This window comes from Astatotilapia calliptera, chromosome 3 (assembly GCF_964374335.1).
Source record: "Astatotilapia calliptera chromosome 3, fAstCal68.1, whole genome shotgun sequence".
Classification (NCBI taxonomy): domain Eukaryota; kingdom Metazoa; phylum Chordata; class Actinopteri; order Cichliformes; family Cichlidae; genus Astatotilapia; species Astatotilapia calliptera.
The window spans coordinates 15,312,146-15,339,078 of record NC_137424.1 but is presented as its reverse complement, the minus strand read 5'-3'; the positions used below and the strand labels follow the sequence as shown (position 1 = coordinate 15,339,078).

The 26,933-nt window shown below is 44.3% G+C and overlaps 1 protein-coding gene and 1 pseudogene across 2 annotated transcripts in view; both read left to right on the top strand.

Annotated features, from left to right (window-relative positions):
- LOC145425230 (protein NLRC3-like) overlaps nucleotides 1-24,030 on the top strand; it is a 611,895-nt gene extending 587,865 nt beyond the window's left edge. The window contains exon 5 of the mRNA XM_080298205.1: nucleotides 23,432-24,030. Coding sequence (XP_080154331.1) covers nucleotides 23,432-23,450 — 19 coding nt within the window. The 3' untranslated portion in view covers nucleotides 23,451-24,030. The remainder of the gene's footprint in view (nucleotides 1-23,431) is intronic.
- LOC145426154 (protein NLRC3-like) lies at nucleotides 1,874-19,188 on the top strand (annotated as a pseudogene). The gene is made up of 5 exons (XR_013906890.1): nucleotides 1,874-1,879; nucleotides 3,745-4,021; nucleotides 4,138-5,965; nucleotides 7,476-7,652; nucleotides 18,867-19,188. The product of XR_013906890.1 is annotated as a protein NLRC3-like (transcript).
- Nucleotides 24,031-26,933: the final 2,903 nt, after the last annotated feature.

The following is a 26,933-nucleotide window of genomic DNA, read 5'->3' as shown; positions in this document are numbered from 1 at the left end:
TGTTTCCTGGTTTCTAAAATGCATCTCTGTAGCAGAGCAGTGTCTCCAAAGACACACAGGCTCAGCTGTAACTGTCAGTTTATCTGGTTTTAAGACACATTTGGACTCAATTGGCTGTTTTTAACTATGTATTTTAATCAGAGGTGTAAATTTAGAGCTCACACATCTGGATCCTAAACTATGATAGAAACAGCTGTTAGCAGTGGGTAGTTTGACTTTGATACGCTGCTCTAGAAAGCAAACAAAAGTTTGTGCAGCTCCTCTGTTCAGCTGCAATCTTTTCTAAATGGACACAATGTTCTTGAGAGGTTTCAGTCTGGTTTTAAAACTCTTCATAGCACAGAAACTGCACTTTTAAAAGTTCTTAATTATCTTTTATTAGCCACTGACTCAGGTGACTCAGCTGTGCTTCTGCTTTTAGATCTGACTGCTGCCTTCAATACTGTTGACCACAGCATTTTAATCTCACGGTTGGAGCATTGTGGCGTAAAGGGCACCCCATTAGAGTGGTTCAGGTCATACCTGTCTGACAGGACCTTCTCTGTGAGCTTTGGCGATTTTATCTCTTCCTCAGCTCCCCTTACTTGTGGTGTTGCCCAGGGATCTATACTGGGGCCAATATTGTTCTCCATTTATATGCTGCCTTTAGGTCTAATTTTTAGAAAATACAACATTTGTTTTCATTCATATGCCGATGATACTCAGATCTATCTTCAATTGAAGGGAAACAGTCCTGCCTCACTAGAACCCTTACTTCAGTGTATCGGTGAAGTTAAATCCTGGATGGCCTCTAATTTCCTTAACTTTAATGAGAACAAAACCGAAGTGATAATTTTTGGACCAAGCGACAATCCCAACACTTCTAATTTTAACCTGCACAGTCTTGAGCCTTTTGTCAAATCACATGCCAAAAATTTGGGGGTTATACTTGACAGCAATTTCACCTTTGAAAAACAAATTAGCTCAGTTGTACAGCGGTCTTTCTTCAAACTGAGGCTTTTATCTAAGGTGAGGCCATTTTTATCTTTTAAAAACTTTGAACGAGCGATTCATGCTTTTATTATATCCCAGCTGGACTATTGTAACTCCTTATATGCTGGAGTCAGCCAGACCTGCCTGGCAAGGCTGCAGTTGGTCCAGAATGCTGCAGCTCGTCTTCTGACACGTACTAAAAGATGTGAACACATTTCCCCGGTACTTGCCTCCCTTCATTGGCTCCCTGTCCGCTTCAGAATTAATTTTAAAATTTTATTGTTGACTTACAAAGCCCTGAATGGACAGGCTCCCGGGTATTTGTCTGACCTCTTGCAGACTTATACCCCCCTTAGATCTCTTAGATCAAGTGATCTTTTGCTTTTAGCCGTACCAAGGTCGAGGCTGGTTCATAGAGGTGATCGAGCATTTGCAGTCGTAGCGCCTAAGCTGTGGAATAATTTACCCCTACACATCAGACAGGCTCCCACTGTCAATCTTTTTAAATCTTATCTTAAAACGCATTTTTATTTACTGGCTTTTAATACAGCATGAGAGTTGTTTGTTAATTTATATTTGGTGTTTGCTTTTAATACTCTAAGTTGTTTTATTGTGTATGTTGTGTTCTTGTACAGCACTTTGGTCAACGCTCCTGTTGTAATTAAATGTGCTATATAAATAATTAAACTATTAAACTCTTCAGAAAAGTGTTCAGAGAGCAGCTGCTGTATTAGACAAAGGTTCGTCGTGTGAGCCCAGATGTGTGTAACAGCTGGATGAAGGAGAACCATCACAGTCACGTCTCCATCCCGCCTTTATTAATGAACTTCCTGTTGCTTGCAGATGACAGGAACACAAAGTGTTTGTGCCACGTGATGCTGCAGGATTTGTTAACGTGTCCATGATGGTAACATCTCCTCGTCTAACTGCAAACACATGAGCGCTCCTAACGGCAGCTATCACAGCCACACAGGCAGACTGTGTCTCACTGTTGCATTCAGGGACATTTGTTTTCCTGTAAAAAGCTGAACTCTAATCTAAGAGGACTGTTACTGACAGGAAACAGCTGCATTATCTGCAGTCTGTGTGATCACAGCTGCTTCAATCACTTTATCAGAGAATTGATCATTGAATAAAACATGTTTGTGTCTGCAGAGGTCAGAGGTCACAGTCTGCAGGATCCAGCTGTCCGTTGGTGAGGAGTGACCGGTCCAAACATTACCCTCCAAACTTCAGTGGTGAACCTGGACCAATGAGGTCAGAGATCTGTGATGACTCCTTTACATGTTTGTGTTTTCCTGGATAAATATGACCAAAGATTCATTAAAAAGATAAAAATCTTAGACTTTGTCCTGTAGCGCTGTGTGGCAGGCAGGATTGGACCCAAACACAACAGGATGAAGTCAAAGAGGCAGCTTTATTTCAGCTGTGAACATGCAAACAGCAGAAATAAGGAAACATAACTGTAGGTTAGGTTAGGTAAGGAAAACACGTCTCTGCCTAGTCTTGAAAATCTAATCTTATCATCCATTGTTCTTCTAGGGCCTCTTCTTCTTGTGGCCTCAGCTAACTGCTAATATTTAAATGGCTAACATTAACATGTGTGCCAGCCAGGTTAACATTTATGATGAACTATGATTAATTAACTGATGTTGAAACTGGAGCTTTACTGACCTCTGAAATTCCTCCTAAAGTGTTATTCAGTGTTGTGACAGTCAGCTGCTTCAGCTGCTGCTGGGATGGGCTGTGGCAAAGAGAACAGAGAAAATCCAAATCAGAGTTTTTCTCTGAATTAAAAGCAAGGAAACAACAATATATTCTACATGGTGAAACTGATGGTTTCTGGTGTTTGGGTCTGTTTTTCTGCATTTATGCAGATAAAGTGTAAACTCAGATGAATTATACCATCAAATGTTAAAGGAAAATATCAGGATGAGTGTCTGTGAGCTGAGAAGGACGTGAAGCGAGCAGTTTATCCCAGAGCTGAAGCTGCTCTGTGTGCAGAGATGAGCTCAGATTCCTGCTGTGATTGATCAACAGTCACAGAAATGTAGACTTGTAGTTATTACTGCAGTATGGTCACAGCAGATACTGATAAACATGTATTATGAGGATGGATGATCAAGTTTCTCACTCTCTCCTTTAAATCTCAGTTTTTTCTTCTTCACAGTTTATCTGTTAATTTATTAATGAATAACACTGAAAGAGTTTCTGTTATATTTCCCCTTGAACATCAGCTTATTAGGGCGGCATTAGGAAATAGCCCCCCTCCAAAGAATGAATAAATGAATGATGATAATAATAAAATGATTAAAAAGCAGAGCTCAGAGTGGTAGAATGGTCAAACATGGATCCACGGGTGGTTCAACTGCATTTGGTGACGTGACTAAAGCAAATCTTTCAAATAATCCCACCATCAACGGGATGTTGTCTCCTTTACTAAGGTTACTTTACTTGGTCACCGTGTGAATTTCTTTGAAATGAACCAAATTCTTTTATTTGTTGGTTGTTGCATATTTAACCTCTACAGTCAGGAAAGGAGGAGATGAGGCCTCAACAATATTGGGTTGTAGCTGTGGTTCAGGTTAGAGTGAGTGTCCATGGAATAAATGTAAGTCAGTGAACTGGAAACATGACTGTGTTCAAACTTTGTTTTCCTTTTTATAATGAGTCTAATCAAAGGTGGACAGAAGTATCTCCACTGTGACTTTTCTGTGTCACCATCAGAGCTTCTGCACAGTGTCATTAAATCTGGATGTTTGTCACTAACAGTCACTGATTTTAGTGATAAAGAAATGTGTTCACAGAGGGAGGAAGAGGAAGACGAGTGGTGTTTGTGAGGAGGAGCAGCCGTCCTGCTGTGCTTTGTGCCAGGATGTCCTGAAGGATCCAGTCTCTACCAGCTGTGGACACTGGTTCTGCAGACAGTGCATCTCCTCATACTGGGACCAGTCTGCTTCATCAGGAGACTCCTCCTGTCCCCAGTGTGGAGAAAGATCCAGAAGCAGAGCTGGACTGCAGACAGCCAGTCAGAGCAGCTGTGTACAAAGTAAGACTGAACATCTGTCTGCTGATGGACTCATTTCTGAAAACTGGACTTCTTGTGTTGTTCAGACATTGAAGAGTTTTCTTTCTCTTTAGTCTCATTGTTTTTCTTTCTTTCAGCAGATGTTGGTCTGCAGGAGGTTTTAGATGAACATAAGATCAGTCTGAGGAGGAGATGTGAACGTGTGACTGAAGGAAGTGATGAAACAGGAAGTAGAACCCTCCTCAACACCATCTACACTGAGCTCTACATCACAGAGGGACAGAGTGAAGAGGTTCATACCCAACATGAGGTGAGGCAGCTGGAGACAGCTTCCAAGATGGACGCCCTCCATGACGCTCCAATCAGGTGCCAGGACATCTTTAAAGCCTTACCTGACCAACAGAGACCCATCAGAGTGGTTCTGACCAACGGCGTGGCTGGTGTTGGAAAAACCTTCTCAGTGCAGAAGTTCACTCTGGACTGGGCAGAGGGCTCGGAGAACCAACATGTCAGTGTGGTGGTTCTGCTTTCATTCAGGGAGCTGAACCTGATCAGAGATGAGCAGTACAGTCTTCTGGAGCTGCTCCATGTTTTCCATCCAACATTACAGAAGGTCACAGCAGAGAAGCTGGCTGTCTCTCAGCTTTTGTTCATCTTTGACGGCCTGGATGAAAGCAGACTTTCATTGGATTTCACCAACAGGAAGCTGCTGTCTGATGTCACACAGAAGTCATCAGTCAGCCAGCTGCTGACAAACCTCATCCAGGGGAATCTGCTTCCCTCGGCTCTCGTCTGGATAACTTCCCGACCCGCAGCAGCCAATCAGATCCCTCCTACATGTGTTGACAGGCTAACAGAAGTACGAGGCTTCACTGACGCCCAGAAGGAGGAGTACTTCAGGAGGAGATTCAGTGATTAAGAGCTGTCCAGCAGAATCATCTCCCACATGAAGACATCCAGGAGCCTCCACATCATGTGTAGTATCCCAGTCTTCTGCTGGATCACTGCTACAGTTCTGGAGCACATGTTGACTACAGAGCAGAGAGGAGAACTGCCCAAGACCCTGACTGACATGTACTCACACTTCCTGCTGGTTCAGACAAAGAGGAAGAAGAACAAGTACCATGAGGGACACGAGACGAGTCCACAGGAGCTGACGGAGGCTGACAGGGAAGTTCTTCTGAAGCTGGGGAGGCTGGCGTTTGAACATCTGGAGAAAGGAAACATCATGTTCTACCAAGAAGACCTGGAGCAGTGTGGTCTGGATGTGACAGAGGCCTTGGTGTACTCAGGAGTTTGTACAGAGATCTTCAAAAGAGAGTGTGTGATCTTCCAGAAACCAGTCTACTGCTTTGTTCATCTGAGCATTCAGGAGTTTCTGGCTGCTGTCTACATGTTCCACTGTCACACCAACAGGAAGACAAAGGTGCTGAAGAACTTCCTTGAACCAAAATTGTCGATCCAATTGATTTCCAGATTTTTTGATAACAAAGATCTCCAATCACTTGATGTCTTTTTGACTAAAGTCATAGAGAAATCCCTCCAGAGTAAAAATGGCCACCCGGACCTGTTTGTTCGCTTCCTTCATGGCCTCTGTCTGGAGTCCAACCAGAGACTCGTAGTAGGTCTGCTGGGTCAGACAGAGATCAGTCCAGAAACCATCCAGAGAGTCATCAACAACCTGAAGAAGATGAGCAGTGATAAAATCTCTCCTGACAGAAGCATCAACATCTTCCACTGTCTGATGGAGATGAACGACCTCTCAGTACATCAGGAGATCCAAGAGTTCCTGAAGTCAGAGAACAGATCAGAGAAGGAACTCTCTGAGATCCAGTGCTCAGCTCTGGCCTTCATGCTGCAGATGTCAGAGGAGGTTCTGGATGAGTTGGACCTGCAGAAGTACAAAACATCAGAGCGGGGACGACAGAGACTGATTCCAGCTGTGAGGAACTGCAGAAAGGCTGGGTGAGTCCAGATGTGATCATTAACATCATTGATCAGTGTAGGTTAGTAGTTTAATGTTGAAAATAAAATCAGATTGTAACCACAAAGTGTTTGTGTCCGTACGCTGCAACCTTCCACACCATTCCTTTATTGTACAGACTCAGCAGCAGCTCCATGGATCCCAAATCCAAGAGTGGAGAACAGATTTGAAGTGTGTCACATCCATGCAGTCACAGCTGTTTCCACCATGTTTCCACTGATATTAATCCTGTTCAATGACACGTTTCATATCAGTGAAAATGTTCTTTAGTACATCCACTGACATGTTTAAGTGTCCTGCTGGAAATCACTCAAATCATCCATGAAATCCATGAAAAATCCTTTTAGTGTTTCTAACTTCACCCTCTGTCCTCTCTCTCTCTCCATCCTCCTCACTGCTTCTTTCACTGATAATCACACAAACATCGTATTCAGCTACAAAATAACACAATAATATCATCTGATGATCATTATTATAAGAGCAGGATCCACATTTGATATCAGAGTAGCACACTGCTTGGTTATGTGCAGTCATCATCAGTGACTGTGGGTCAAACAGAAGCTCTCTGATTGGTTGCTGACCTTGGTCACCTGTCCACTCTCACCTCTTTGTGTTTGCTCTCTCTTTGCTGTCTCCATCCTTTCTCTCCTTTCTCTCCCTCTCTGTCTTTGTCCGTCACTCAGGTCCAATGGAAACAGTGACATTTACAAACCAATCAAAGACAAACTGATCCATGTCAGGTTATAACAATATTCAAAGTGAATACAGGCTGCTGCTGGACACAGACAGGTAACATCATTTTGACTTGCTGTCACCTGGATCTGGACTCATAAACACTGAAGCCCTGAACAGGAATACAAATCATTTTCTGCCAACTAGCGACACACCAGCAGATAATGGCTCAGAAAGCTCAAATGAGCCAATCATTTCTGTGTTTAGTTCCCCTGAAATCAGATCTGATATCAGCAGCTCTGAGTTCATTCATCATTATTGTCCAGTGATGAGATTTCTGCTCCGTTTGGTAACAGTCAGCAGGTTTTTCCTGCGTGTGGACGTGAACAGTTGTAGCCGACAGCAGGTAGCAAACAGAGATCATCTTTCCAGCTAGAACTCTTCACTGAGCTGAACTCATTCAAAATGTTCTGGAGTCAAAACAGCAAACAGTCCAAATGTGTGTCTTCACTCTGACTCTGGATCAGATCTTAGTGACAGACTGTGGACATTATGGAAGCCTAAATGTGACACCATCTTCCTCCTTCATCTGCAGATTAAAGCCAAACAAAGATTCTCATTAAAAGTCTGCAGGTCTGAGAGAGACTCAATCGTTGTGTCATGTCAAACACAGTAAGAGGAGCTGAAGCACAGATGTGAAGAGCAGATTCATCAGATTATGACCTCACTCTGTTTTGTCTTCATATACATTCAGTCTGTGTTTATAATGCAGATTTTCTGCTTTTATAATAACACATTTTATATTTTCTATCATCACAGACTGACTCAGTGTGGACTCTCAGAGTCTCACTGTGAAGTTGTGGCCTCAGCTCTGAAGTCCAACACCTCCCATCTGACAGAGCTGGACATGAGTAACAACTACAAGCTGCAGGATTCAGGTGTGACGCTTCTGTGTGCTGGACTGGAGAGTCCAAACTGTCGACTGGAGACTCTGAGGTGAGTTCACTGACTGCGGCTGCTGTTGTTTTTCTATATTTCAGGTCTTTGATTGATGTTTGAAACTTTCTTTAGTTCCTAAATGTTCAGGATGTGTCTGAAGACAAATGTGAAGAAGTTTGAGTGCTTTCAGAAATGTTGTCTTTCCAAACGACTGAACAACAGTTTTTCCTTTTGGCTCCAAACAGAAGTGACAGACTTGAGCAGGGTTCATTTAAAGGCTGACAGAAGTGGAGTGGTGACGGGGAGATGTTTGACAGGACAGTGTTTCAGCCTCCACAGGTTCATGTTGTGCTCCATCAGTCAGTGAAGATGAAGTCAGTGCTGATGAGGCTGTAGAGTGTGTGAGGGATGTGAATGAGGATGATGAAGATCTGATGATAGCAGATAAAAACAGGCTGCAGAGACTTTGAGCCATACAGGGCACACAGTGTGTGTACAGAACAGCTGAAATCATTATGGAGGCCTCACTGGGATATGGAAGCATCACAGTACAGCTTCAGTGAAGCTTTAAAGTCTCTGATATGAAATGAGAAATGAAGTAGCCAGAGCTTTTTCATGAGTGGAAATCCACTGTGACTGTGAGCTGCTGCTACAGCCTCCAGATTAGCCAGCAGCTCATCCTGCTCAACATGGGCCTGTGGTCAGAGTGTGTGCTGGATAATCCGGCCCAGGATGAGGCCAAACTGACATGGGATGAAATGTCTGTCACATAATTGAGCTTAGTGTAGTTTCATTTCTGCACAATTTAAAAAGAACCAAAACTTTGTTCTGTCTTTTCTATGTTATACTGTAGACTTTCTTTGATACTGTGTCCAAAAGGAGCAGCTTTTACTTTGAAGGGGAGCCGTCTCTGTTTCCTCTTCAGGTTGGATGATGGAAGCAAATGAGTGTGTGATGTTCTTTCAGTGTTGCACTTTGTAGACGCTCCCTGAGCACTGGTCTCACAGCCAGCTGCACATAGAGACCAGTGTTGTTAGTCCAGGTCAGAAGATGACTTGTTGGAATGAAAATGAGCTTGTAGTTTGTCTGCTTTAATAATGTGACTGGAAAAAGGTGTTGGACTTCAAATATGTCCATTTCTTTCACACTTCACCTTTAAAAGTGAAGCCTTGTGGTTCCTGGAAGGAAAAACACGACTTTTTCAAGTCTTTGTCCTGTTTTTATGAGAAATGTACGACTTTAATGTGAAACATTCAGAGTTTTTTCTCTTGTTGTGTTTGTTTGAAGCTGTTTCCTGTTGGCTTCAGCTGTTTGGAGTTTCCATTTTCTAAACTTCTACATTCTGAACCTTCTTCAGCTCTGAACAGATGATGAAACACTGAATGATTTCAAGCTCACACTTTGTCTAATAAACTTACATCTTTCATTCTTTATACAGATTGAGGGGCTGTGGTTTGTCAGAGATCAGCTGTGATTGTCTGGCAGCAGCACTGAAGTCCAACCCCTCCCATCTGAGAGAGCTGGACCTGAGTAATGACTCCTGGTCTTCAACTAACAAAAACAAGCTGCAGGATTCAGGAGTGAAAGATCTGTGTGGTTTCCTGGAGAGTCCAGGATGTGGACTTGAAACTCTGAGGTCAGTCAGCATGTTTTAGTTGTGCTGAGATGAATATGATGTGAAAGTTGTGCTGACACTAAACTGCAGACATCAGGCTGATATTATACTGATCCACACTGAGGATCTTCATGGTAAAGTCTGTTTTCTTCTTCTCTGGTTTAGTCCATTGACTGCAGCAGAACAATGTTCACATTTCAAACCTTCAAAGAAGAAGAAAAATCCTCCACTGGATAATTCACTGTGAAACTCTCAAACTCTTCATTCCACATTAAAGTCTGTCTGACACTGAAATCCAAAGCAAAATGTGCGTTTGCTTTACAGACAGCAGTCCAACACAAACATACACACATCATCCAAAACACAGTCCAACATCCAAATCTCCTCCACTGCCAGCATGAATGATGGGAAAGAGAAGGAGGAACACTCTGACATTCAGGGTTAGAATGAGTTTCATGAAGCACACTGTGAAGATCAAAGCTGCATTAGAAAGCTTACATGAATGAATGAGTTGACAGAAGTGGACAGAGATCATCTGAAGCACTTCAAAGGCTTTAAATCAGCACATTTCTCTTTATTCTTTATCAACTCTGTTAGTTTCTCTCAGTTTTCTGTGGAATGAAGCTAACAGCAGGCTAATAAGATGCTGACCAATAGGTTTCTATTAAAGGTTGTAATTTGTATATGAAAAAGTGCTTTGGCTCAGCAGGGATCAGCTTACAGGTAGAATACAGCTGCTGGATGGGATTAGCATGTCATAGCTATCTACCAAACTGCTAACTGCGGGATTTCAGGCCATCTATGGATCATTTTTGCTAACTGTTTATTCAGCTTAGGCTCACAGGGCTGCAGCCTGTGCCCTAGCTGTCATAGGGCAAGAGGCGTGGTCCACCTGCACAGGTGAGCAGTCCATCACGGGGCCAACAGAGAGAGACAGAAGCACTCTCTCACATCCACACCTACAGCCAATTTAGAAGCACCAATGAACCTAAGCAGCATTTCATTGGACTGTGGGAGAACATCCAACCTCCACAGAAAGGCCAACAAGCTTCAACCTACCACCTTCTTGCTTTAAGGCACTAGTGCGAACCACTTTTCCCCATTTCAGCCCAAATCCTGCATCTTCCTGTTTCTGACTCCAGGCCAGCTCCACTAACACTTTCTCATCAGACACTGCCACCTCGTGGAGGAAGTCTTAGTTCCATTTGAAGCTTCAGATTACAGTTAGTTCCTTTACAAAGAGGTGGAGGTGGTGGGGCCACAGCACCATCATCACTGAGTGCCATAGGACATTTAACCTTTGTTTCCATATGCTGGGAACTTCCTGTTGTTCCAAGGAGGACTGGAAAATGTGTGAAAATCTCCCAGTCAGTTCCTCACAGCACACTTCAATCATTTCCCTCCCACAGCATCAGGACCAGGGCTTTTTCTCTCTTTGTCCCACATTGGACAATCGGACCATCTCTCCCTGTTCCTCACACCTAGGTATTCACCACTCATCCAACGTGTGAAACCTGCTGTGAGGACAATTAAAGTGTGGCCAGAGGGGACAGACGCAGTGCTCCAGGACAGATTTAAAAACACAGACTGGAATATGTTCACCCACACAGACCTGGACCAGTACGCCTCATCTGTACTGGATTACATCTCCAAAACCACAGACAGTGTCACCACCCAGAAACGGATCACCATGTACCCCAACCAGAAGCCTTTGATGAACCGGGATGTTCGTCTCCTCCTGAAGGCCCGCAACACTGCCTTTAGGTCAGGAGATGCACACGCCTACAGTACAGCCAGGGCTAATCTAAAGAAGGGCATAGAAAAAAGCCAAACACCATTACAAAAAGAAGGTAGAAGAACACTTCTCCAACTCCAACCCCCGACGCATGTGGCAAGGACTCCAGACCATCACAGACTACAGGACCACCAAACCCTCCCCCGCATCCTCTGATGTCTCCTTCCTCAACGAGCTCAACAACTTTTATGCTCGTTTTGAGCGAGGGAACCCCACAACCACAACCAAAGCAGACATGACGCCAGACCACCAACCTATGACTCTCTCCCCCACCGATGTAGGAGCGGTGCTGAGCAGGATCAATGTCCACAAGGCTGCAGGCCCTGATGGCATCCCCGGGCGAGTTCTCAGAGCGTGTTCTGGGGAGCTTGCAGGAGTGCTCACAGACATATTCAATCTGTCCTTGGCCCACGCTGTGGTACCGGCCTGCTTCAAATCAGAATCAGAATCAGAATGGGTTTATTGCCAGATGTTGAGGTTTACAACATTAGGAAATTGCTGCGGTGCTTCAGTGCAGACAATAAGAATTAAAGTGCTATGTAGAAAGAAAGAAAGATATGTGCATGAGATATACATGAGATATATACATGAGAATAAGAATTATGAGTGCTACGTAGAAAGATATATACATGAGTGCAGGTGGTGATCAGTGCCAAACATATATACATGAGAATAAGAATTATGAGTGCTACGTAGAAAGATATATACATGAGTGCAGGTGGTGATCAGTGCCAGACATGAAATGATGCAGTGACACAGCGTAGGGTCATGTGTTAGTGGCGGGGACAGTCATGTGGTTATTGTTCATGTGTCCAACAGCAGAGGGGAAGAAACTGTTCTTGTGGCGAGAGGTTCTGGTGCGGATGGACCGGAGCCTCCTGCCTGAGGGGAGCAGGTCAAACAGACTGTGTCCAGGGTGAGAAGGGTCAGCTGAGATCCGGGCTGCACGCCGCAGTGTCCTGGAGGTGTACAGGTCCTGCAGAGATGGGAGTCTGCAGCCAATCACCTTCTCAGCAGAGCGCACAACACGCTGCAGTCTCTGTTTGTCCCTGATAGTGGCTCCAGCGTACCACACGGTGATGGAGGAGGTGAGGATGGACTCGATGATTGCAGTGTAGAATTGCATCATCGTCCATGTTGGCAGGTTGAATTTCTTCAGCTGCCTCAGGAAGTACATCCTCTGCTGGGCTTTCTTGATGACGGAGGTGATGGTGGGCTCCCACTTCAGGTCCTGGGTGATGGTGGTACCCAGGAAGCGGAATGAGCCCACAGAGGTGATGGGGGTGTCAGTCAGGATTATGGGGGGGAGTGGGGCTGTGTGCTTCCTGAGGTCCACAATAATCTCCACTGTCTTCTGGGCATTCAGCACCAGGTTGTTGTGGCTGCACCAGGACACCAGACGTTCAACCTCCCTCCTGTAGGCAGACTCGTCCCCGTCAGAGATGAGCCCAATAACGGTGGTGTCATCTGCGAACTTGATTAGCTTGACAGACTGGTGGGTGGAGGTGCAGCAGTTGGTGTACAGGGAGAAGAGCAGAGGAGAAAGAACACAGCCCTGAGGGGAGCCGGTGCTGATGGTCCGGGAGTCCGAGACATTCTTCCCCAGCCTCACGTGCTGCTTCCTGTCCGTCAGGAAGTCAGTGATCCACCGGCAGATGGGATCAGGCACATTCATCTGGGAAAGCTTGCCTCGGAGATGGTCTGGAAGGATGGTGTTGAAGGCAGAGCTGAAGTCCACAAACAGGATCCTGGCGTAGGTTCCTGGGGAGTCCAGATGCTGCAGGATGAAGTGTAGGGCCATGTTGATGGCGTCGTCTACAGACCTGTTGGCTCTATATGCAAACTGCAGGGGGTCCAGGAGGGGGGCCGTGAGGGTCTTGAGATGGGAGAGAACTAGGCGCTCAAATGACTTCATGACCACAGATGTCAGAGCCACGGGTCTGTAGTCATTTAGTCCAGTGATCCTAGGTTTCTTGGGGACAGGGATTATGGTAGAGGACTTGAAGCAGGCAGGCACATGACATGCCTGCAGTGAGGAGTTGAAGATGCCAGAAAACACTGGGGCCAGCTCGTTTCCACCTCCAAATCCACCTCCATCGTCCCGATACCCAAAAACTCCAACCCATCTTGCCTCAATGATTACCGCCCAGTAGCACTCACCCCCATCATCACTAAGTGCTTAGAGCGACTGGTCCTAGCACACTTCAAATCCTGTCTCCCCCCCACCCTGGACCCCCACCAATTCGCATACCGCCGGAACAGGAGCACAGAGGATGCAGTCTCCATCGCAATGCACTCTGTCCTCTCACACCTGGACAACAACAACACCTACGCCAGAATGCTGTTTATAGACTTCAGTTCAGCGTTCAATACAATCCACCCCTCACAACTCATCAGGAAACTGACAGACCTGGGCATCAGTTCCCTCATCTGCAAATGGTTACTGGACTTCCTGACCAACCGCCCCCAACATGTCCGGCTGGATAACCGCTGCTCATCTACCATCACAATGAACACCGGTGTACCACAAGGCTGTGTGATGAGCCCTTTCCTCTACTCCCTCTTCACCCACGACTGCAGACCTGCTGATGGTTCCAACACCATCATTAAGTTTGCAGATGACACCACGGTGATTGGCCTCATCAGTGACAACGATGAGGCCGCCTACAGGGAGGAGGTGGATCGTCTGGCTGAGTGGTGCGACAGAAACAACCTGCTGCTTAACACCGAGAAGACCAAGGAGCTCATCGTGGACTACAGGAGGAATGCTGACCCACATCCACCCATCCACATTAAGGGGACGGCTGTGGAGCGTGTGAGCAGCTTCAAGTTCCTGGGAGTCCACATCTCCAAGGATCTCACCTGGACGACCAACTGCTCCAAGCTGGTCAAGAAGGCTCACCAGCGCCTCTTCTTCTTGAGGACTCTGAGGAAGAACCACCTGTCCTCAGACATCCTGGTGAACTTCTATCGCTGCACCATCGAGAGCATCCTGACCAACTGTATAACAGTCTGGTACGGGAACTGCTCTGCCTCGGACCGGAAGGCGTTGCAGAGGGTCGTGAAAACTGCCCAGCGCATCGCCGGAGCACCACTTCCTGCCATAAAAGACATCTACAGGAAGCGGTGTCTGAAAAGGGCTGGGAAAATCATCAAAGACCCCAGTCACCCATCACATGGACTCTTCACCCTCCTGCCCTCTGGGAGGCGCCACAGGAGCTGTCCAAGACCACCAGGTACCGGAACAGCTTCTTCCCCACAGCTGTCAGACTCCTGAACTCTGCCTCCTGACATCTGACCCACGTTAAACTCATGGACTGAACATACACACACCCACAATGGACAACTGTACCCTCAAACACAATAATAACATGGACTGAACCACCACTCACAACCACTAGCACTTTATATAGCCTCTGTAGAAACTATCTACACCCTCACTTATCTTAACTGCACTACTGTATAGCTCTGTGTAAATAATCATTCTGTACATTCGATAATCTTTAATCCTACAACTGTTTACAACTTGCATAGTTCCCATTTCTGTATAGCTGTATATCCCAGATTCTGTAAAGTTATTTATTTCATATTCTGTATAGTTTTTCATATTTATATCCTGTTCATATCCTGTACATAGCTTGTACTCACTACAGCCTGTACATACTTATAGTTATAGAATATTCACAACATACTTCATACCGTGTACATTATAACATACCATAATAGACCCATTTCTGTAATATACTCACATATCTATATTATTGCTAATATATATTGTAATATATCTATATCAACTGCATTTCGTTGCCCTGTACCTGTGCATGTGCAATGACAATAAAGTTGAATTCTATTCTATTCTATTCTATTCTAAGAGATTTCCACACAATCACCTCATCAGTGGGACTCTCAGAGCTACCAGCCCTTTGCTACAATCACAAAGCTCTTCATTGAAATCAATGATATCAAAGCTGGAATCAAATGAGTCCAAGTCTTCAGCTGATTCAGCATCACATTCATCTTTGCTCCTTGTTCTGCATCCCCACCAGGGACTTCATTCCTTTCCAAGCCAGCCTTGAGTGTCCTTTATTCAGCTCATCCTCTGCTTTACTTTTACACCTGATTTTAGCTGCTTTATCTCTCTTTCAACAAGTTTCTGTGCCTCAATCTTTTTCTTCTCTCCCTCATAACAAGACAGCTTCTTCTGCCTGAGAACATGTTGGAGTGATTTACTAATCCAGGGCTGCTTATTGGGGAAAATACTTCCTGTTTTCAAAGTAATTCCCATTTTTCCCAGAAAGAAATGTAAGTAGAAATCGATGATCTAAGTGAGAAAATGAGCCTTTAAAAAGTCCCAGTGGGTGCAGTCAAAGCAGTCCCTCAGTCCCAGTATAGAGTCTTTGGTCCAGACTGGAACAACTGTGTGCCCAGTTTGAGCTCTCTTCAGTCCTGTGACCTGACAGACCCAGAGGGGCCATCACATCACATTTAGAAGCTCCCCTAATGGAGCCACAACACATGTCCAATACTTAGTCTGTCTTGTTGGACCAACTGGAAGAAATGATTCAAGGACTTAGTCACAGAACAGAGATTCAAATCTCCAAAATCCAACTGGCTGCATCAGGACATATAGTCTGAAACTCTGCACAGTTTCCTGTTTGAAGCTGCTTCCTGTTGGCTTCAGCTGTTTGGAGTTTCCATTTTCTAAACTTCTACATTCTGGACCTTCTTCAGCTCTGAACAGATGATGAAACACTGAATGATTTCAAGCTCACACTTTGTCTAATAAACTTACATCTTTCATTCTTTATACAGATTGATCGACTGTGGTTTGTCAAAGATCAGCTGTGATTATCTGGCAGCAGCACTGAAGTCCAACCCCTCCCATCTGAGACAGCTGGACCTGAGCTCCAACTACAAGCTGCAGGATTCCGGAGTGAAGCATCTGTGTGGTTTCCTGGAGAGTCCAGGATGTGGACTTGAAACTCTGAGGTCAGTCAGCATGTTTTAGTTGTGCTGAGATGAATATGATGTGAAAGTTGTGCTGACACTAAACTGCAGACATCAGGCTGATATTATACTGATCCACACTGAGGATCTTCATGGTAAAGTCTTGTTGTGTCCACACATACTATTGCATTTGTTCTGTAGATGCATTTACCAGAAGCGCTAGAAGGGCGCTAGTTAGTATATTGTTCTGGTTGTCGTTTTTGAAGAGGAAAAATAAAAATAAAGGAAGGAGTCATCTCCGATGATCCTCTGTTCCTACCTGCGTATGTGTGTAATGCCTGCTAAACTAACACCACACAACAAGTGGCGACGAGACTGGTTGTGATTAAGTTATGGCTCTGCTCTCTTTGCAACTGGGTGATCCGAAAATTCCATTTGCTGCGTGGAAAAAGTTTTTCGATAACTACTTGCTGGCGATCAGGGGTAATGACTTTGCTACGCAGAGGAAGAGGGCCCTGCTCATTCACTGCTTGGGAATGGAGGGACAACAAATCTACAGCGCCTTACCACTCGCTACGGATGATTACGAGGGATCCGTAAAGGCTTTGGAAACGTACTTTCATCCAAAAGTCAATGTTGTCGCCGAGAGATACCATTTCAGGCAACGAGCCCAAGCTGTCTTTGAATCTACATATCACTACGTTGCAGCACTGCGTGAGCTCATGAAACAATGTAAATTCGGGGCTATGGAGAATGAAATGTTGTGGGATCAACTTGTAGAGAAGACAAATAATGCTCGTATACATGAAAGACTGCTAATGGAGGAGGATTTGACGCTCAATCGAGCTTTGGAAATTGCAAGGCGTACAGAGGCTGCAATAGCTGATGCAAAGTCCATTGCTGTTGGTGAAACAAAACCTGTTGCCACTGTTCAAGTACAAAAGAAGATGCGCAAGCCAAAATACAAAGCAGCTAAAAAAAAACGGATACAGCTCCGACGTGCTACCATTGTGGTTCAGCTGATCACAAAGCCAATGATAAATCCTGCCCCGCAAAAGACTGCAAATGTAATACGTGTGGGGAAATCTGACATTTTTCGAGAGTGTGTAAATCTTCTCATAAGCCTGTTAATGAAGTGACTGTGCCTGAAATGTGTGTTTTAACTGTTGACAATTGTGTCAGTGGTGATCCGGCTAAACTGATGTGCACTGTTACTGTCACTGTACCAAAAACTGCACAGGCATGCTCTGTTAAGCTACTAGTAGACACAGGGTCTGGTGTTTCCATACTGCCTGAACATGTTTACAGCACAAATTTTGGCTCAGTTAAGTAATCCAGCTGTTCAGCTTATTACATATTCAAAAGAGAAACTGGATGTATTAGGGTTTCTTAGAGCTGACATTACTTACAATGGCAAGAGTGCCTCCACAGATCTCTACATTGTGAGAACAGGAACACCCATACTGGGAATGGACTTGGTGACTGCCCTCCAGCTACACATAAAAGGGGGACAATTAGTTCTTGACAGTCCCAAGGTCTCTGCTACACTTCAGCAAACCTCTGCTCTGCCCACTCAATGTAAACAGGAATGTGAGTCTCCAGTTGCATTCGGATGTGCAAAGGACTTTGTACATAAAGTGGAGGTGCGACCTGAAGTGAAGCCAATACAGCAGAAACTTCGACACTTACCCCTGTCAGTCTGTGATGCTGTTTCTGCAGAACTGAAGAACCTTGAGGAACATGGCATCATAGAGAAAATCGATGCATCTGAATGGGTCTCCCCGATTGTAGTCACTAGAAGGAAGACTGGTGGCATATGCATGTGCGTTGATTTGAGAGAACCTAACAAAGCGGTGGTCGTTGACAGTCATCCCTTGCCACTGATAGAGGACATACTGTCTGAGCTGCGTGGGGCTGTCATGTTCTCCACCCTGGATCTTAAATCCGCCTACCATCAGCTGAAACTACATGAAGAGAGTAGAGGGCTCACTGCTTTCATTACACATGAAGGACTGTACCAGTACTGCAGAGTTCCCTATGGGTTGAGTTCAGCACCTGCAGTCTTCCAAAAGATGATGACACAAATCCTACGTGGCCAGAAAGGGGTGCAATGCTATCTTGATGATGTCATCATATACGGAACTTTAGAAGCTGAACATGAGGCCAACCTGCGTGCTGTGTTACACAGAATCAACAATGCAGGACTGAAACTCAATGTTGACAAATGTCAACTCCATCAAACTACTCTGAGCTTTTTGGGTCAAAAGATCGGTCCAGAAGGTCTGCTGCCAGATGACTCTCATGTCACTGCTATCCTGCATGCTCCGCCCCCTACCGATCCTGCTACCTTGCGCTCATTTCTCTGCTTGAGTGCATGGTACAGCAAGTTTGTGCCAAATTACACGACTGTTGTTGAACCTATGAGAGCTCTTCTGCGTAAGGACTGTTCATTCCACTGGAACGAAGCAGCTCAAGCAGCATTTGATCAAATCAAGCGGTTAATCGTGCACAGCCCTGCCCTGGTGATGTTCGACCGCAGTAAGCCAACCATAGTCTCAACAGATGCCTCAGACTACGGTGTAGGTGCTGTTTTGACTCAACTTGACGGTAATGATGCAGAACAGACTGTTGCATTTGCATCTCGCAGCTTGTCTGATGCAGAGAGGAAATACTCAATCGTTGAGAAGGAAGCCCTAGCTTGTGTCTGGGCTGCTGAAAAATGGCACACATGGCTCTGGGGCAGAAAATTCCTCCTACGAACAGATCACCAAGCACTTACAACACTGCTGACTACTAAGGGCAATAACAGAGCTGGTCTACGCATAGCCAGATGGTCAGCTCGCTTGTTGGAGTTTGACTATGAAGTGTAATATAGAACTGGGTCATTGAACCATTTTGCTGATTGTCTTTCTAGGCTCCCACTTTCCGAGACAGACATGGCATGTGCAGAGGATGTGGAGTCAGTTGCAGCCATCCTCACTGATCTGAGTGCTGTGTCTGAGGATGACTTCCAGTCAGAGTGCAAAGCCTGTCCAGTGTTCACAAAGCTCCATGTGCAGATACAGAAAGGCTGGCCTGCAAGGAAGACGTCACTGAAACCTGACTTACAGCCGTACTTCCCAATCCGCCATGAACTCGCGGTCTTGAATGAGTGCATCGTCAGAGGTACACATCGCTTGCTAGTGCCTGAGTCGTTGCAGAAAAAACTCACTGATATAGCTCATGAAACTCACTGAGGCATTGTGCGTACCAAACAACGCCTGAGGGAATTGTACTGGTGGCCCAAAATGGATTGTCACATAGAGACACTGATAAAGAACTGTGCAACGTGCAGACAGAATGACAAGTCCACTGTCACCCATGATGCTCCACTCCAATCCATTTCTTTACCAGCTGCTGCTTGGGAAAAGGTGTCTGTGGACATCATAGGCCCTTTTGAAATAGCCCCTTCTGACTGTAGATTTGCCATCACATTGGTAGACTACTTTAGTAAGTGGCCTAAAGTAGCTTTTGCTTCCCGAGCTGATGTAGCTACTATCATTCAGTTCCTTTCTGTAGCTTTCTCTCATGAAGGGAATCCAAAGACATTGATAAGTGACAATGGCTCTCAATTTCTCTCTGCTGAGTTCGCTGACTTCCTGAAAAGCAGGGGAATCCAACACCTGAGATCCTCAGTGTATTACCCAAGAGCTAATGGGGAAGTTGAGAGATTCAATAGATGCGTTAAAGACTGCCTACAGACTCCCTCGATTCAAGGACAACCCTGGAAATCGTTCCTGAGAACTTACCTGATGGACTACAGAGCAACCCCTCATTCAACAACTGGAGTTTCCCCTTCAGAACTGCTCCATGGACGACGAATGAGAACAAAGTTACAGGTAATGGATATGCCTGTTCTTCAGACAGAAAGGCATACCATGTGCGAAAGAGTTAAGAATAAGCAAATGAAAATGAAAGAATACACTGATGCTCGCAGACACGCCAAACCATCCAACTTTCAGCCTGGTGACAAGGTACGGGTTAGGAAGCCGTGGAAGGTAAAGAAAGGCGAGTTAAAGTTTTCCAAACCTAGGACTGTCATGACAAGGAAAAGACCAAACACTTATTTGCTGGATGATGGACGGACCTGGAACGCCTCACACTTATCGGCTCTGTCAGAGCTGAACACAGGTACTGATTCTGACACAAGAATGGACTGTCATAAACCAGGAACTGATCTAGCATCTAACTCTGAGTCTGATAGTAGGCTTAGGCCCACCAGGATGAGGAACCCACCTTTCTGGACCCAAGACTTTGTCATGGGAAAGTGAATGTTACTGAGTAATGTGAAATATGTTAAACGTGTATTAGGTGACATACATCAGAATGATGAATTCAGGTTTACATAAGAAATCCTTGTTCAAAGGGGGAGATGTTGTGTCCACATACTATTGAATTTGTTCTGTAGATGCATTTACCAGAAGCGCTAGAGGGCGCTAGTGAGTATATTGTTCTGGTTGTGGTTTTTGAAGAAGAAAAATAAAAATAAAGAAAGGAGTTATCTCCGGTGATCCTCTGTTCCTACCTGCGTGTGTGTGTAATGCCTGCTGAACTAACACCACACAACAAGTCTGTTTTCTTCTTCTCTGGTTTAGTCCATTGACTGCAGCAGAACAATGTTCACATTTCAAACAGTGAGACTCAACGTATGGCCCGCGGCCCACACGCGGCCTGCCCACCTTTCCTGATTCAGAGAGAGGGGACCCTGATTAACTGTGTAGTGTTCTTCCTCACAGTTCTAAGTATCAGACACAACAATGAATAATCCACAGCTGACTGTCTTTAGCAGGTCAAAGGTCACGGCACACAGCAGACGGTGGGAAATATTATAATTCTGATCATTTATCAGCACATATCCATATGTATAAAAACAAAGCTGACACTGTGAGACTTGATCAGAGGTGTGATCATCACAGCAGAGGCCTTTGTGTCAAAGTCACTGAGGATCAAACAGAAACACATGAAGCAGATTTTCCTGTTCTGGCTTTTTATAGCAGATACCCTTCAAAATATTCTGCAGTCCATCAAAAACTGAAGCAAACCATGAATCAACATGTGAACATGAGCTGATGCTGCTGAAGGGAAGCAAAGTTACAGAGGTTTGATTACAGACACAGCTGAGAGTTTGTAATCTGTCATCATTTTAAAAGGTTTACATTTCTTCAGTATTGAACAGCAGAAATGAGGCTTTGTTTTCGGAGGCCGACAGCAGTGAACACAACAGCAGACAGGTGCGTAATAAGCAGTGAATAATGCAGGAAACAGATTTTTGAAGGTAAACTGTTCTTGAAGTACACTGAGAGAGAGAGCTGTGCAGGAAGTAAACGTCAAAGTCAGAGAGAATTCATGACGATGTTCATCAAACGTAAAGCGTAGTTTGGATCTTCTTCTGCTGCTGGTTCACTCAGTTTTGGTTGGAGACAGATGAAACCTGCAGCTTCAGGATCTGTGAGCTGTCCACTTTCAGCCCCGATGGCGTGTCCGTGTACGTGCCGTCGAGTGAACGATCCACGCTCTGCGTTTCCATCTTTGTGTGTTTAGCTGCTCTCATTTACTGTTTTATCTGTTTGGTTGTTGTTGAAATACTTTTGGGAGCTTTAACCTGAGATTCTGGCAAAATACATTTATATTAAAAATCGATTCAGGATTGAAAGAATCAACATCGCTTTATTCAAATTAAAACCATTTAAATAGGAAAATCCATTTTTTTACACCTGCCTCTAATGCTGGGTAATGTCAGCTGGTCCATGTGCAGCTGGCTGTGAGGCTCAGGGAGCGTCTACAAAGTGCAACACTGAAAGAACATCAATAAATACTGAACTCTCATACAGCGAGACTCAAATGCCTTTAAACATCAGCTTATCCTGCTGATCCAAGTCCAACACTGAGTTTGTAAAAACATGTTTGTCAATCATTTTGTTTGGTTTCTGAGGAAAATGATTCAATAACTTGCTGCTAACACACAACATTTCATCATATTTCCTCATAACCCTCTTTTGTCTGACCATTTGATCCCATTTGAATTTGCAATAAAGGATCCACAGAGTTTGGTGACAATAATGACAGTAGATGTTTGTGTGAAAGTGCTGGAAGCAAATGAGTGTGTGATGTTCTTTCAGTGTTGCACTTTGTAGATGCTCCCTGAGCACTGGTCTCACAGCCAGCTGCACATAGAGACCAGTGTTGTTAGTCCAGGTCAGAAGATGACTTGTTGGAATGAAAATGAGCTTGTAGTTTGTCTGCTTTAATAATGTGACTGGAAAAAGGTGTTGGACTTCAAATATGTCCATTTCTTTCACACTTCACCTTTAAAAGTGAAGCCTTGTGGTTCCTGGAAGGAAAAACACGACTTTTTCAAGTCTTTGTCCTGTTTTTATGATAAATGTACGACTTTAATGTGAAACATTCAGAGTTTTTTCTCTTGTAGTGTTTGTTTGAAGCTGTTTCCTGTTGGCTTCAGCTGTTTGGAGTTTCCATTTTCTAAACTTCTACATTCTGAACCTTCTTCAGCTCTGAACAGATGATGAAACACTGAATGATTTCAAGCTCACACTTTGTCTAATAAACTTACATCTTTCATTCTTTATACAGACTGGGGAGCTGTGGTTTGTCAGAGATCAGCTGTGATTATCTGGCAGCAGCACTGAAGTCCAACCCCTCCCATCTGAGACAGCTGGACCTGTGGGGAAACAACCTGAAGGATCCAGATGTGAAGCAGCTGTCTGATCTTAAGCAGAGTCCAGACTACAGACTGGAGACTCTGTGGTCAGTAGAGTGATGGAGTGAGTGGGTGGTGCTGTCAGCAGTATTGTACTAAACACAGTCAGTATGAAACAAAGATCCAGTGTTTCCTGTAAAGCTGCAGCTTCTCAGTGAAGCTGTGAGAGGAGAATGGTGACAGGCTTCAGGATTGGACACAAACACTTCCTCTTTCTGACCTTTATGGTCACCATGGTAACGGCTGACACGCTCTGATCAAACACTGTCAACAGCCAATCAGCTCTCTGAACAAAGCAGCACGCAGACCAATGACTGCATTCATTTCCAAGTTTAAAGCAGTGAAGAACACAGTCTGTAGGTGAGGAAGAATTTAGTGAGAGCAGATGTTTGGATGGAATTCCTCCAGTTAACAGCTGGAACCGTCCATCTGGATTGTTGGGCTTGTTGTTGGGGTTCCTACAGAGCTCAGAGTGGACACACCAAGGTTCTTCTAATGAATGAAAGTCCAAACTCAAACTAGGAGGGAAAAACATTTTCAGCAACTTCAATAAAAATCCAAAGATTAGAAAAAGTGAAGCAACAATGAGTCCTAGTACAGTCCCAGCACTGAAGTCCTTGCTGCTCTTTATACTGGATGTGCTGCATCACTGACTGACAGCTGATGAAGAGTCTCTGGAAACACTCGTTTATCTCCTCTGCTCTTCCTTCTTCTCTCTGCAGGTGGAGGCAAAGATGGTAAACAGGACGGTGTGTGTGCTGAGAGAGGAGGAGCTGTGTCCTGATGATCCAGAGAGGTTGAAGCAGCAGCAGCTTGTGTGTAGAGACGCTCTGACTGGGCCATGTTACTGGGAGGTGGAGAGGAGAGCTTCATCCAGCAGAGGAATGAGAAGAAGTGCAGATGACTGTCAGTGCTGCAGAGTGAACTGCTCTGAGAACAGCTCCACTGTCAGACACAATGTAGAGTCCAGCATCATCCCTGTGTGTCCCTCTGGATCTGACAGAGGATCATCAGTGTATCTGGACTGCTCTGCTGCTGCTCTGTCCTTCTACAGTCTCTGCACAGTCTCTGTCTGACTCTGGCTTCAGACCCTCCTGGATCAAACTCACCTGGAAAGACTTTCAAACATCACTCAATAGATTTGAATACAGAATATATTTGATATATACTGTAGATGTACTGTAGAGTTGCAGTTTGTCACTTGTAAATACAGTCTGTGAGCAGCTATGAGCTGAAAGATCTTTCTAGAAACACGAAATGTTTTCACTCTTCTGTTGCTTTTTCATATATTTCCACAACATTAATATTGATCCCACCTGTCTCACCTGTTTCATGCTTTTATACATAATAACAGGACACGTGTGATCTGAGCGCTGCTGTGGTTGCTGTGCTGCACGTCTTCATTTAGATAACAGAGACATCTAGTGGTTCAGAGTAAGAACTGCAGGAGGTGGAGCTGTGTTTTAGCATGGAAAACTTTTTATCTTTTAGGCGCAGATACAAATATGACAAGTATCAGTGTGAGATACAAAAGGTCACATCAGTCAGCAGAGGGAACAGTGATCACACAGCAATGTAAGAATAGAAACATAACAGTGAATCTGGACATGTATACAGATGGAAGCAAACAAACAGGATGTAACACTACATTAAAGCCACAAATGGGAAGAAAACAAAGCCAAAGGAAAATATATTAGATCTCAGGAATCCAAATCAGATGCTTTAGAGCAGGGGTCGGCAACCCTGGGCACGCGTGTCACAGCTGCCACGTGAAGGGTTAACTGATGGCACGACCATAGCTGGACTGGCCATCGGGCATACTGATGGTGATTTTTCGTTTTTATGGGCTGATGATCTTTTTTTATTTTCTTGTAACGGTATAAACAATGAAAGATGGCGGATTGGCTGGATGCTGGTCGATGTGTAAAAATAAGTCAGTTGTTTGGTGGTGGCTTTGGCGGAGCTTCCACAGAGGCAGCAGGTGGATGAGGGAAAGGGGAGGGAGGAGGAGCAGAGACCCGAGGCGGCCGCCGGTCCGAGTGTCAGGTGAACTGAACTTCAGGTAAGAAGTTATGACCTGCAGTCTATCTGGGTCAGATATAAACCAAGTTTAGGTGCAGTTTATTTTCCTTGTGCTGACTTTTTACAGTCAGTTATAATAACTCCCACTCAGAGGAGACCAGAGATCACATTAACATGTGTGTCTCTATATTAACAAACACGACATATTGGCCCAGTTTATTTTTCTTATCATTGTTGTGAGGAGACCATAAATAGCATTTGTATTTTCTGTTGTACAGTTCATTTGCTGTTATGGATAAAAAGTCTTTTTTTGTTTCAAAATAGCTGATAACTATTCGCTGATAGCTGCAAACATCTGCGCACAAATATAATCCTATAAAGTGGTTCTATATAGTGTGTAATTTGTTGCTAATGCAATCATATGGCACATTGACTTCTGAGGAAATTTTAGATGCACTCATCATCAGAAAGGTTGCCGACCTAAACCAGGGGGTTTAGAGCATCATAGAGTTTTTGTGGTTTGTTTTCTTTAAGTCATTTCACAGATTTTCTCTATAATTTCAATTCCTTGAATAAAACAACAAACTTAGGGGATGATTTTGTAATCCAACTTTATGTATGAAAGATTTGACTAAACATAAAACAATCTTCCAACTCAGTCGTCATTCTTATCTTGTGAAATCAAACCAAATGTTCTGTTGTCTCTAAATCAGGGATTGATGAAATCTTTGGTTGCATCCATTTATGAACATGTTCTCATTCATATTAAATCGTAGTCTAAGTCCTTCTTTAGAGGGATAAATGTCATTCATTATCTTCAAATGTGTTTCTGTTGCTTTGGGGGGAAGTTTGAAGTCCATTGTTCAAAGTCTGTTAATGAAACTTTATGAAGTTTATGTAGGATGTTTCTCCTATTTTGTATTTGTTTGAATTATGATGTATTTCTGACTCTTGCTGCCATGATGCCAGGTCTCTCTTGAAAACAACATTTTTAATCTCAATTAAATTTTCACCTGGAGAAATAAAGATGATAATAATAATTTTGTCTTCAGGGAATCATTTCTCTGTAAAACAGCTTCTTCTGAAACTCTTGTTACATTTCTTGTTTATTGTTTGCTGGTTGTAGAAAAATGTCATCGTCTCTGTGTGAACTTAAACTCTACATGTGGTGTCAGCTATAAACGAGCTCTAGAGTCTAATAACGATGCTTTTATTATTGTCTGGTATCCAACCTAACCCTGGGCCTCTGGCTGAATGTGAAACACCAGCAGATGTTAAAAACTGTCTGGGTTACACGTGCATCACGTCGTGTGCTTCCTAACATGGATATGATTGGAATCTGGGCTGTTCAAGCGGTGCTGGTATCATTGTTGTTTCTGAGACTTTCCAAATCTTTACTGGATAAAAACGTAGCAACTGATGGATTTAACATTTAGCTCTCAGACTGTCCCAGAAAAGGCGGAGGTCTGGAAGTTTATGTGAAGCTCTGTCTTGCTGCTCAAGTCTTGTTCTCTCCATCTGCACCTCAGCCATTTGAAATCTTGGCCTTAACTATTGATCTGTTTGGAAATCAGACTGTTGTTGGCTGCTATCAGCCTCCACCTGCTTCCCCCAGCACATCACCGTCTCTGGTTCAACTTTTATCTGAGCTGCATTTTAATGACGTCTTTCAGATGGATGATTTTCATTGGGACTGGCTTTCTTCTGTGTCTGATGAGTTTAAGGCACGCTGCTTGTTTTTAAAACTGACTCAAATTATTTAAAGCCTCACACGCCTTGATCCTAAACACCCAGATAAATCTGCTCTTATTGACCTTTTTTAACTAATATGCTGCGTAAGTTTTCCACATCTGCAGTTTTTGCCAACAACCTGAGTGATCACTGCGTAGTTGGTGCTGTGAGAAACACTAAAATCTCACACTCCGAGCCCGCATCAGTTTGAACTGGGGTCGTATTAAACAGGCTGACAATGTCAGTTTGGGAACATTTACAGGAGAGTTGTGTCTACTTTGTGGACAGACACGCCCCTTTTTGCCAGGTCAGGGTGAAAGGTCGGGACAGGCCTGGTTTGGTTCAGTACCGGCCGATCTCCTACATGAGAGAAACCAGGCCTGGGCAGGAAGTCTGGCTCTGATGCTGATTGGCTACGTTTTCATTAGCTGTGTAATCGGATTACTGCCTCCATCATCAAGATCCAATGTA